The sequence below is a fragment of the Globicephala melas genome, chromosome 12, assembly GCF_963455315.2.
Source record: "Globicephala melas chromosome 12, mGloMel1.2, whole genome shotgun sequence".
Lineage (NCBI taxonomy): Eukaryota > Metazoa > Chordata > Mammalia > Artiodactyla > Delphinidae > Globicephala > Globicephala melas.
In genome coordinates, this window is record NC_083325.1 from 4897979 (window position 1) to 4911563 (window position 13585).

The 13585-nt window shown below is 42.7% G+C and overlaps 1 protein-coding gene across 11 annotated transcripts in view; it reads right to left on the reverse strand.

Moving 5' to 3' along the window:
- TMEM182 (transmembrane protein 182) overlaps window positions 1-13585 on the reverse strand; it is a 395595-nt gene that overhangs the window by 344573 nt on the left and 37437 nt on the right. For 4 of the 11 annotated variants that reach the window (XR_009566208.1, XR_009566207.1, XM_030838697.2 and 1 more), the window contains one exon: window positions 2027-2164. The exons of 6 other annotated variants lie outside the window; for them this stretch is intronic. Coding sequence is in view for 3 of the 5 variants with exons in the window: in XM_030838697.2 (XP_030694557.1) it covers window positions 2027-2164 (138 nt within the window). In the remaining 2 variants the exon portion in view is untranslated. Of the gene's footprint in view, window positions 1-2026; window positions 2165-3250; window positions 3363-13585 lie in introns of those variants that run through there. One more of the 11 variants, XM_060309501.1, reaches the window with a different exon arrangement.

Sequence of the window (13585 nt, forward strand, 5' to 3'; positions counted from 1 at the left end):
CACACACACACACACACACACACACACAGAAACACACAATTCTCTAATAAGACCAAACTCAGGATCAGAGCATTTCTGAGTTTAAAACAATTATGTTGCCCATAATGTTAGTACTAAACTACTGCTAGTACATATTTCCTTTATTGACAAAGAGTTTAAAAGATTAAAAAGCAAAGAAGAAGAAGAAACTAATATTTACACATTTTAGTAGAGTGCTATTGTTTCTGGGAAGACCATTCAAAAATATACACCTTAACTAGACATTTGGATAAACCGAGAGTAGAATGTGATTTGGGGGAGAAGAAATATTTGGTGAAAAAGATGCTCAGTTTTAAGGCATATAAGGGGTTTGGTCTTATGGAATTATGAAGTAAAGAAGAGAGATTATCAATTACGAGATCTAAGTGAAAGAAGCCAGACACAAAAGGCCATGTATTATGTGACTCCATAGACATGAAATGTCCAGAACAGGAAACCCCCAGAGACAGAAAGCAGGTCTGTGGTTCTCAGGACTGGGAGGCGCGCAGGAGCAGAGCATGAGGTTTCTTTGTGGCGTGATAAAAATATTCTGGAATCAGACAGTGGTGATCCTTGCCCAACTCTGGGAATATATCAAAAAACACTGCATTATATACTTTAAAATGGTAAATTTTGTAGTATGTGAATTATATCTCAATTGTTAAAGTTATTTCTTTAATTATGAGCTCAAATGGCTAAATCTGGGTCCTTGAAAACTCAGTGAAGAAAAGAGTTTTAAATAAAAGACAAAAATAAAGACAGAATAAGTTAAATAGAGGGCCCTGGTCCCCACAGTGTTATTGTTTTGTGGGGCTTTTTTTTGTTTGTTTTGTTTGTTTTTTTGCAGTACGCGGGCCTCTCACTGCTGTGGCCTCTCCCGTTGTGGAGCACAGGCTCCGGACGCGCAGGCTCAGCGGCCATGGCCCACGGGCCCAGCCGCTCCGCGGCATGTGGGATCTTCCCGGACCGGGGCACGAACCCGTGTCCCCTGCATCGGCAGGCGGACTCTCAACCACTGCGCCATCAGGGAAGCCCTGTTTTGTGGTTTTTTAAGCTCTCTGAGCAGAGGATCTATGTGATTATTCTTTTTATTCCCTCTGCAAAAAAATTAAGCACAATATTATGCAAAAATAGTGTTTAAAGGAACTATTTGTTAATTGATCATTGATTACATGATTTTGGGCAACAGCATGAGCCATCTTTGCAGTGATTAGAAAGACAGTAGAGCTCCCCACTCTGTCCCTTTCCTTCACGGTCACTACAATCCCAGGTGAGACAACTGGTCCCTTTTATGGGATGCTGCAATAGACCCAACTCAGGTACAGTTTGGTCTTAGTCGTAGTGTAGTTTGTCTAAATTCCCAGAACGTTTATGTTACAAAAATCCTTGTGCTTATGTTTTCAGGTTAGTGCTCTGGCTTTTATTTCCTAATTAAATTTAAAAGTCTTAAAATTCACAAGACTCACCTATTCAATTATTTTTCTATTTGTACTATGATCCTTTTAGCAGGAATTAGACTAGTTAGAAAGCTGACTAAAAAAGATACAGGTTTTACAAAGAAGAGAAGGTGTTTAGATAATGCACATGAACCACAATTAAAATGGAAGGATGATGATATAGAAAAAGATGCTTTTTACCTCCAATAAACAAATCATGAGGGTTTGTAATATCACAAAAAGCTTCACCTACACCCAGATGTTACAGAGAGATGTGTTATAGCCCCCTTTTACAGGTAGAAAATTAACAGGATAAGAGAGATTAAAGGGCTCTTGCAGCAGAGCTTTCCTGTCTACTGTCTTCATTCATATAATGTGGATACAATGAGCAAATGGAAAACGGGAAGTCCCTGGAAAAGTGTGTGACATATAGATAGCACTCAGGAAATATTGTACATGAATATTAACATATTATTACTACTAGAAGCCTCACCCCTGAAACTAGAAGTGGAAAATATGAAGATATGGCGGAAAACCACAGCTGGAAATCATACCCTTCACGATGGACGTACCTGCGGCGATGTAGGAGCCTCCCCCGGCTTTATAGAGAAGATGGCTGGCGAAGGGGGCTGCGCAGATGATCAAAAAGCTCGCAGTCACCACAGAAACTACCCCAAGAAGCATCAGGACCGCCCAGAAGCCACGGTAAACTGCAGACCCCAGGAGAAAAGGACAAGAGAAAGGCACACTTAGATTGTGAACGCAGCAGACTGTCACACAGTAAGTTTCTCTCTTCAGTTTTCTAATTTCAGCCCCAGCACTGCTGGACGGAATCCCAGGCTGTGGTCCTGAGTTCTCCTTAAAAGGAAGCCTCACCAGACGACTTTGGACTCAATGATGCCGAACTTCTATCAACAAGCGCTTGGTATTTACACCACATATGTGCTTAATATATACTCTGGGAGCTCATTTTTCTAACCAGATTATCCATGTTAGAAGTGGGAACACCTAATGTTCTATAAAGACTCCTCTTGAGAAAGTTCCCAGATAGGTCACACATAGGTGTTCACACCAAAAGGACAAGGACATAAAAAGGCATTCATATTCACAAATGCTGCCTCTTAATTACTGCCAAGATAGTGTTTATACCACAGTGATCCCTTAGAAGCTGGTAATGGTCCCCCCAATCTCCTAACAAAAAAGTACACTTCTATTTAGATTGTGACTCTACTGGAAAATAGTCTTAAGGTAATAAAAACGACAAGCAAAGCGGAAAAAAAAAAAGGGTTTGTACAGACTGAGATTTAAGATCAGATATATTTAAGGCTTACTACTTTCTATTAATATTTGTTCCTAGAAAGATTTAAAATGAGAAGCTATAGCGGTCTCTTAGTCAAGGACCAGTGAGTCTGAACTAATGGATGCAGCTGGTGATAAATAAATTGTGGATTTGGTGACATACAGTGATCAAATAAAGAAGAATTCTAATGTGCATTTTTGAGTGGGATAATTACCGATCTCTTCAACAAATTCATCATTTCCCAAAGGCTAAAACACAAAAATAAATTCCTACGTGTGTAAATGAGGGAAAGCTCACTGAAACACATTCATGAAATTACAGTTTTTTACAAAAATACAGAAACTTTATAAGAAAGCAAAGAATGATTTTTCTCAACAAGCCACCTGGCAGAGGAAGAAATATATCAATCAACTGGAATCTTTAAGAGAAAAGAGAATGGGAGGATGGAAAATCGAGGAGAGGAACCACCGCAGTTAAATGAGAAAAGAAGGCTTACATTTCCGCGTGAATAACTCGGTTTTGAAGACAGAAACAAAAGGCAGGCTTCCACCTCACAGGCCAATGCCATCCATCTGGCAGTGGCTGCCAGGCTTGCTGGTGAGGAAGTATTCTGTGGCTGTATTCAGGGTCCTCAAGGCACAGGGCAGTAAAGCACTGATCAGCTCTCAGTGCGGGAAGTGAAAGTGAAAGGCTTTGAGCCAAATGTCGGCCATCCCTGTCCTACCAGAGTTTGCTAGATAACTGGTGAGCCTCACATGTTACACTTTCGTTCACTTCATTTAGTGCACTATCACGCGGTCGTTCTGTGGCAAGTGCTGGGGTATAAACATTCGTAAGAGGTGGTCCGGGGAAAAGGAGCCCTTCTATCACCTCTCCAATCACCCTCTGATCACCCTCCAATCACAACTAAGACTAGACAAAATGGCAAACAACAGGAGTTTGGAAAGTAAACAACAGCAAGTGGATTAAGGAGGGAAGTAAAACCTTAATGAAAGATCAACTCAGCTGCAAAGGGTTTTCTGGGTTTTTTCTATTTTTTTCATCCAGGATTTGGCCTCAAGGCAAGCCAAATTGGGAACTGTGTAAAAAGGTTCAAAGAGCACAATATCCCTAGTGAAGGCCGTCATGCTGGCTAGAGAAGCAGGAGAGGGGCTCTGCAAGCCAGAGTATGGGGAGACCTCATGTTTTTATTCTCCTCGCCCTGCTTCACAGCCAGCTTCAAACATAGATCTGCACTGCCACTCCCATGGGGGAGTGGACGTTTAATATCCCAAAGATGATCCAACTCTCAGGATAAAAGAATCAGAAAAAGAAACCCAATTGTGCAAAGAGTGGGGGAATCACCTTTTCTCTTGCTGGTCTGCACTGGTGCCGCTGCAGGGAACTCTGCCACAGCACAGGAGACCAAAACTCTAAAGGAACCCCATCTTTCTACCCAGAGAAACTGGGAAAAGGGGGCCGTGGAAGCCAGAGGGTGTACACAGCAGAAAATCCCACAGATGAGAGAGGGCTGGACAAGAGAATCTCCAGTTCTGTGTTTGAATCTGTACAAGTATTGGGCTCACTCCCCACGTTGCACACATGCAGAAAACACCCAGAGATGTATAGCAAAGGCTCTGAGAACTGAATTACAGTATAAAAACCACCCAAGTACCAGAGCAAGCCCGGAGCGGTGATGCCCCAGGCAGACCCAAATAGCATAGAGAAGTGAATTGACAATGCAGCTACTATCACAGAGGAAAAGGACAGAACCATGCCAGCCAGTTGCCTATTCAAACAACAAATCAGTATTCTCCAGAGGATTTTAACAATACGTGGAGACTGACAACAAAATATTCAAAATGTCTAGGATACAATCCAAAATTTCTTGATATACCAACAACCATGGAAATCTGACCAATTCTCAAAGGACCAAGCGATCAGTAGATGCCAACACAAACACGATCCAGACATGTGAGTTAGCAGGCAGACTTTGAAGTAGCTTTTAGAACCAGCTTCTATGAACTAAGGTGAACACTCCTGAAATGAACAGAAAGATAGAAATTCTCAAAATAGAAGTAGTATCTATAAAAAAGAGAGCTAGGCTGAACTTTTAGAGTTGAAAAATACAATATGTGAAATAAAAACTCCCTTAGATGGGCTCACTAGCAGAACAGGGAGGAGAGAGGAAAGAGCAACAAACTTGAAGAGAGAACAGTAAGAATTATCTAGTCTGAACCACAGAAGGAAAAGAGACTGAAAAGAAAAATGACTAGAATCTCAGGTACTTGTGGGACAATATCAGAAGATCTCACACTTGTGTCACTGGAGTCCCTAAAGCAGAGGGAAAACATATTGGTGCAGAGAGAACATTTATAGAAATAATGCCTTCAAACTTCTTAAACTGGGTGAAAGACAAATTTACAGATACAAGAAACTCAGCAACCTCCAAAGAGGACACACTCAAAGAAATCGGCCTAGATACGTAGTAAGAAAATTACTGAAAACCACAGGCAAAGTCTTGAAAGCAGCTGGGGGTATGGGGGTGGAGATGACCCATTAGATGGACGGGAACAGTAATTCCACGGATGGCAAGTCTCTCATCAGAAGTGACTGAGGCCACTGCCCAAGTCAGAGTGGACATTGTGAGCTGTGGGCACGTTGTCACAATCACCGCAAAGTAGAGGAAAAGGGTTGCTGGCAAAGATGCTGACTTGGGTGGTCCCCTTTCATGATCACAGGGTGTACATTCAATCAGAGGGGCTGCTCGAGGACTGAGGGCATGCTGGGGACAGAGCAGCCCTGTGTGAGTAGAGGGCAGAGGAGGTCTGACAGCTTCCACTTTCAGGTTGGGGACCCTGAGTAAGTACACAACAGTAAAAGTCACGGCAAAGAAACAAACAGAAAAAGAAACGACTGAGGCCAGAAGACAGTTAAACAGTATCTTAAAAGTGCCCCAGAAAAAGACCTGTCAACCTAAAATTCTGCCTCCAGTGAAAATATCTTTGAGGGATGAATGGAAAAGAAAGCCATTTCTCAAGGAGGAAAATATAGACTTTGTCATCAGTAGACCTGCTCTACAAAGAAATCCTAAAGAAATTTCTTTAGGCTGAAAGGAAATGACACCAGGGTTTCTTTGAAATTTCAGAAGTGAAGGAAGAGAAACAGAAAAGGTGGATATCTGTGTAAATATAGTAGATTATTTTTCTCATCTTAATTTCTTTAAAATATATTTGACTGTTGAAAGTAATAAATAAATATATATATATATATATGGCATAATACAGTAAAGAAATGTAGGTTTCAGAATCAGAGTGACCTGAGTATGCACTCTTACCTGCAATGTAACCTTGGACCACTTACTAAACTTATGAACCTGTAAAATAGGAATGCTTTCTGAACCTTCACTTCTGTAAAATAAGAATGTTTGTGTCCATCCTTTAGAGTTCTTGGAAGAATTACTAACAGTGTATTTGAAGTGTGTGGCATTTCACAAGAGACCAATGAATGCCACTTATTTTGTGCCTGCTTTTATTGCATGTTAAAATTTCATTTACATGACACAGCAGAGGGTATTATGGTCAGTAATAGGAAAGTGGATTACTTCCCCCAGAGAGCCTTGCACAGTGTTTTTTATGTATCATGGACATTAGGAAATCCCTTTAGATTACAGTACAGGTTGTGTTTGCCAATACACACAGTTCCACAGAGCTCTCACACTATCTTCCATGGGAAGTTTCCCTGTCCACTAAGAAGGCACTGGCCACGTTTCATACCACACGGCTCTACTCTTAATTACCCCAAATACAAACAAACGGGGTCAGATACCTGACACAAAGACCGAAACATGGTGGCCTCTGACCCATGCAGAGATGAGCTGAGCTAATCAGTGTGACCCCTTGAGAACGGGAACACTGCAAAAGGGAGAGGATTCACAGCAGAGTTGAAGCTACAAGGAAGCACTGGTAGCTGATCCAGAAGAGCTGTGGTGAGCCACGGCCATAGCCAAGCAAGAGGGCAGGAATTATGACTCAGGCCATAGAGAGGGCAGAAAAAGCAGAGGAGCCTCTCCACAGAGAGAAGCGGGGGGACTGCCAGAAAGAGAAAACACCGGGTGAGGGTGAGAGAGAAAGAGAGCCAGATGGAAATGGGGGATAAGTGCTCCCCAGAACTGCTGTTCCTGAGACCTGCTGCTTCCTGCCCTTGGTGTGCCCTAGCAGAGCAGCCTGACTTTTGATTCTGAGTCCCCGGTGAAAGGCAGGAGCAACAGATCTGTACTTAAAGGAGGGGGCACCTGGCTGCCTGGAGAGTTGTGACCATACAGACGTAGCTTCCAAGTAGAATTCCTTCCTGCAGTCACCACAGGCTTTATCTTCTGCCTGTGCTTCAACATTCCAAAGTGCGCAACTTTAAGCCTGTTTCAAAATTTCTTGGAATTTCCTGTTTCTTAGCTAATTATATTACCTAGTTTGCATATGTGGCACACTTTGATTCCAGAATTGAAATGTTCAGTTGTAATGAAGAATCAGCTCCTGGAACTGGGTAGTTCTTTCACTGTCTGAAGTAAAACTGAGGCAATCAGAGAATTTTCAAAATAAAATGAATGTTTTGAGATATTACTAACTGGGTGACTCTGAGAGACCACAGTTTTCCAACATAAAGCACAATATCCTTCAAATAAGTTTATAGCAAGGATTGAGAACATATATGAAAAGTAGCCGCATGCAGTAAGGAATCAAATGTATTTGCTATTACTATTATCTTTACATGCCTTGTAATAAAATACTCTTGTCAACAATGTGCTTGACACTTAAAAGATATCTATTTATCTCATGGATTTAGGATGGGGACAAGCTTTCAGTTCTAGTATATAGACACTTTAAAAATTTTAAAGGCTGTTCTTGTTTGGTTTAAAGGATGTTCTTGTTTGGTTAGCGGTTTATACTGTTTAAGACTCCTAGATCTTGAATGTATCTCTGAGAATACTTAATTTGTTTCCTTGTTCTTAATATGAGCCCATAAAAACTGCAAAGCTTTGTCTTTGAAAGCTTTGGACTGTACCAAGTGAAAACATCTCTAAAAATCCAATTCGACCATTTAATACAATTTAAAGCTCAACTTAAACAATACTGAATTTCTATTAATTCCTTAGGACATGAAGCAAGATTTACAGTGTAAATAGATTTACATGTAATCTATATCATCACAATTTGGATTAATTAAAGAAAGCTTCATCTGAATCTGTGAAAGGCCAAAATTAACTACTGTTTTCAAAGAAATGAAGTTCTGTCAATTCTAGATAAATTGGTGAACTGACCTAACAAAGTGATCCTTGGTCGGGTGTCGTAATGAGGAAGATGATGAATAATTAGTCTAACAACAGACATTATAGAAATGGTTCTCCTGAAGTACTCAGTTTATTTTCCTAAATCAATTAAACTTTTACCTTTACAGTATTATCCTGTTGTTTTTATTAGAGAAAAGAGACATCAAATCATTAGAGACTGTCTAGTTTGTTAACTAAGAGTGTATATGAATGCAAAACAATGTTCATGATGTCTCAGTTCATTCATAAAAAATTACATAACATAAAGAGTCTTAACTGTACTGCAAATTCAAATTTCAGATTCAAACAAATACTAAACGATCTCATGTCCCAGAAAGTACCCAAAAGGCCTAATTCCAAGTGACACACCTAGGAAGTGTAGGGAGACATCTGTTAAGAATCCTTCAGGTAGGAAACATACAAATCACCTCAAACGACAGAACAGTGAAGACCATGAAATAAAGTGGACTTTTAATTATACACATCAATATGTGTGCATGTGTGTGCATGTATATGTAACTGTGCGTGTGTGTGTGTGTATGCTTGTGCAGATTACCACAGACAGGAAGCCAATGGCAGAAGTGGCACCTGTTCCAAATTCCATGTAAGGGGTTAAAAAAATAAAACCCTACAGTATTTCTTTTCCACTAAAAATGTAATAAAAACGTACAGAAACCTCATTAGTTTAGACGATGGGCAAAAGCAACCTGAAGTTTTAACTGTGGATTTATTTTAGAATAAGTCCCATTCCAAGTCATTCACATCCATCCAATATTCCAAACTGATGTCTCACAAGGGACCTCTGAGCAGGGCCCTGCCAAGTTTGCCTGGTAAACGGGCACACTGCTGTAACCAGAAGCCACTTAATTTGGCAAACATATTTGGACAGCTCTTCAGGTGCCAGGCACCGAAAGCCGCTAGAGCAAGACAGAACCCTTGCCCTCACGAGTTCAGGCCAGTGAGGGAAAAGCAGTTAGCACTGTGTGCTAAGTGCCCTCGCCGAGGGGTGCCCAGAATATCACGAAGCCAGATGACTCCTGCACAGAGAGGCCACTGTTTCAGGGCTGGATGGGAGTAAGAGAAGGCCTACCGTACTGGGTATAGTTGAACTGGGTCTTGACGTTTGCCTAGGATTTCAGTAGGCAGAAGGCAGGAGGAAGTGACGGGGGAAGGGAAAGCAGCTTCCCTAAGCTGCCACCCAGGTGGATGAGGGGAACGACAATGAGGAACCCAGGAAGGTAGCCAGTGCTTTACATGCCACTCGAGGGCTAACGCTTTATCATACTGGTCCTAGGAAGCCCCTGAAGTCAGTGATCAGAGCTGGTGGCCACATGTGTATGAGAGTATCATTCCTGTAACTGGATAGAGAATGAACTGGCAGGAAAAAGACAGAACAGGGAAAACAAGTTATGTAGTTATCACAGTCCCCGAGTGGGAACTAATGCCGGGCAGCTGGGGGAGAGGTGAAACGAGCTTCAGTGATTCTGTTGTTACAGGTAGTAAGAAACCAGCAAGATAAAGGCTGTCTTCATGGATTTCATTTATATATCAAAACAGTTTGTTCTGTTGAGATACTAAGAAATCTCGTCTTGATTTTGTAACATTTCAACTTACACAACAAACCCTCTTTCATACAGAGCATAGGGGGAAAGTCAATCCAAATGATCACAATTCCAAATTCGTAGTGTTTTGATAAATTATTTTGTTGGGTATATAAAAATGTAAATATTGTATTTGCAGTTTAAAGATAAACTTAAGTGTTATTCATTTTTCAAAACTTGCTATCTTGCCTCAGACACCTCACAAAGCTAGTTCAGAGAGCTAATCCTGTATTCCGACACATCCTCAAGCACACACGGCGCGAAGTGCTGTAAAACGGTCTAAATGAAGCCAAAACAAAACACATCACCCCCTCCACCATCCTCGGCAGCAAACGAGAACCCCCAGCATATGTCGCCGTAGCTTCAGGCAAGACACTTCTGCTACACAGGCCAGCAGGCCTGTCCTGCATCTCCACGTACTACTTGTCTTGGCGATGTCGGGCGGGTCTAAAAATACAGCAATGCCCGCACCAGAACAGAAGGACAGGCTGTACAGAGCGGCCGTGTCGGAGCTCCACAGGCCGGGACATGCCAAGCCAAGCCACATGCTCTGCTCGGGCCACTGATTTTTCAGGACAAAAAGAACACTGAAAGACCTGACAGAGTTTATTGACTTCCCTCTTGTAAACTTGGCAGTGAAGGAAGAGCTGAGAGGGAGAAAGCGCCTCAGGAAGGAGGGGCAGGGCCCTCACCACCCACACTGGCTGTGACCTTGGGAAAGGCCCAGAAATCATTCTCAAGTTTCTCTTCCTGAGAGTCTCGGGGAGGGAGCGGCCGGAAGGGAGGCTTGCCGGGGAGCTGGGCAGAGGGGCGCTGCAGGAATGCAGGTAGGAGTGGTGGCAGCACCCTCAAGGTCGCAGTAGGGAGGGAACCCAGGCTCTCGGCAGTGAGTGAAGGGGACCAGAACAGGCCACCCTCACATATGCCAGTTTGGTGTAAGGATTATTTTGAGCTGGGAGCAAATGACAATCAATGAATGCAGAAGGAAACCTCTTAGGAGTTTTCCTTATCTAACTGGGAGGAGAAACTTCTGAGAAATGAGGACTTCCAGGGGAGTTTTATGGCCACGAAAAAGACAGCAAGTCAACACCAACATGGGTCTTTAAACAAAGCTACAAATACAAGCCATATGTTCCATTGCTTTCTCTCCTATACTTTTCCCGGTCACTTTCCCACAGTTTACCACCCGAGCCCAAACCTCTTCTTCCTTTGTCTTGTCGCATCTCCACGTTCATCGTTCTTGGCTAAAAGGTATGTAAGTTCCCAGGCCTCTCTGCTTCTTTGGGTCTTCACGTTTCTATGAAGGCCTCCGTATGTACACATAACCATAAACCTCTCCTATGTCAATGTCCATTTTTATCATCTAATTTGCAGGGCCCAGTTCCTGAACCTAAGGGGGTAGAGAAAAATGTTTCTTCCTTCCCTGTGGCGGCACGGTGTACAAAGCCACTCAGACCCTCACACAGGGGGCCAGGTGAGCATCCAGAGTAAAGCCCCAGCTCCAGGGTCTTCCTCTGACCCCTGCTGCCTGAGGGGCCTGGACTGATGGCTCCCCTCCCCGCGCAGCTTCCAGAGCCACCCTGGAGGGCTTTAACATCACACCCAAGCTAGGATTCCAAACCACACCAACTGAGTGAGAATCTCTGAGGGTGAGCACAAGCGACCATATTTTTAAAAGCCCCCTAGAAGAGTGGGATGTACAGCCAGGATGAGAACCACTGGACTGCTGAGTCTCTCTGGAGCTGCGAATTTTATTGAGAAGGTGCTGCTCAGCCTTTGCAGGGATTCTCTCCTCTGTCATCACAAAAATCCCTATTTTGTGATTTACAGATGAGGCTCAGAGAGGTTACGTAAAGTCCCCAAAATGAAACAGCCAGTAAATGACAAGGTCAAGATTTGAACTCAGGGCTATCTGAGCTCAGTCTCAGACACCATTAGCCTCAATGTCTGTGGTGTTTATTTCCAATAAATTGTCACTGATCCATCTAAGGCTTCTAGGCTCAAATCCTCCCACTCTGGCTCCTCGTACCTTATCCTGCAGAAATGCTGAAATTATACTGAAGTTTCCAGTGGGGAAATGCTGTTATCACACCTGTAGGCTTTCATAATACTGCCTCTGTCAGCTAGAATACACAGCTTTCCAACTTGTCCTTTGAGATCCAATCAAACATCCTCCCCGACCCGCCCCAAAAGGACACAGTGGAGTTATGTCCTCATCTCCACCAAAAGGCAGGAGAGAGTAGAATCAGACTCAACAGCTGGAATATCTCTTACCAGTTGTGTGACCTTGGGTAAGTTACTTAGCTCTCCATGCCTCACTCTCCTTCCCTAAGATGTGATAATAAAGATACCCATCCTAGGGCTTCCCTGGTGGCACAGTGGTTGAGAGTCTGTCTGCCAATGCAGGGGACATGGGTTTGTGCCCCGGTCCGGGAAGATCCCACATGCCGCAGAGTGGCTGGGCCCGTGAGCCATGGCCGCTGAGCCTGAGGGTCCGGAGCCTGTGCTCCACAACGGGAGAGGCCACAACAGTGAGAGGCCCACATACCGAAAAAAATAAAAAAGATACCCATCCTATAGTGCCCTTAAGAGGACTGGAAGAGTTACTGTGAGTCAGCCCTGAGCAGTGCCTTGCCTCTGCACTCCATCAGGGTCTTGACACATGCCCGTCACCAGACAGCACTCTGCGTTGTGCTTCTGTCTTTACATTTCCACCTCCACTTCTTGCCTGTGCATTCCTGCAGGGCAAAAACTCAGTCTTGCCCATCTTTCTAACCCCAGGGGAATCTTTATGGCTGGCATGTAATAGATGCTCAATAAAATATGAATAAGTGAATAATCAATAACTTATCACTCAGTCTCCACTGAAATCTCAATGTATACAGTTCAGGTTAGTGAGATATTTAATGGCCATGGGATAGAATGAAGCTAACTCATTCAAAACGGAAATGAATTGATGGTCTTGGCCTATAATCACAATGTCTAGGGATCACTTAAATCCCTACTAGGGAGAAACAGGCACTCGGAAGAGAAGAGTTGAGGAATCAAGTGATGAGATGTTAACACCTGGATACTAAGTAAGAGTACCAAGGACTATGTAACCATCCTTTCCAGGCTGCTGAATACCCAGCACATAGAAATGAATCAAGAACATTGGGAACTTCTGTAAATGTTCCTGCCCAACTCTAACAATGCCAGAAGAGAGGCAAATTTCCTCATTAACTGATTCCCTCTTAAAAAATCAGCTATTCCTGAGAAGACTTGCTGTCTTTTATACTGAGCCATGAAAGGAACATTTTTAGGATCCCTTTATTCATATACTTTTTTCAAACATTGACTATGAACCTGTTTACCCAAAGCTTTTGGCAGATAATTGAAAATAATTATAGCAAAGCCTTGCTTATTGATTGTAAGTTTTCTAGGACTCCTGAGCCTTCATTTTCATATCTTTCAGATGATTTGCCTCCACAAATCTCTAACACCTTAGAAATCACACTTCTCTGAGGAATTTTATGGTCTTTCATTGCAACTATACATCCAGGAATCTTTCTCTAAGGGATGTGGCTCAAAAGTAGTTTCTATATTTCTTTATCAGAAAAGTTAGTTTGAGAATTGCATAGCACTAAGATGATTTGATATGTCCCCTCTATTTTGATCATAAAACACCAACAAAAGAAGTGATAAACAACTGAATTGAATCCCACTCTTTCATTTACCCATGCTCAAACATTGATTGAAAAATCTATCTTGTATCAGGTGCTGTGCTAGATAAGTACATACTGGTGATACGCCATGAAAAAAGTCCAGTATGTGCTATCAAGCAGTCTAACGGGAGAGAAACACACCATCAGATGACTGTCAGCTACACCAAGGGCAAGGGGAGAACTCTAAGGTATATCACACGGGAATAGAGGAAGGGTAGTTG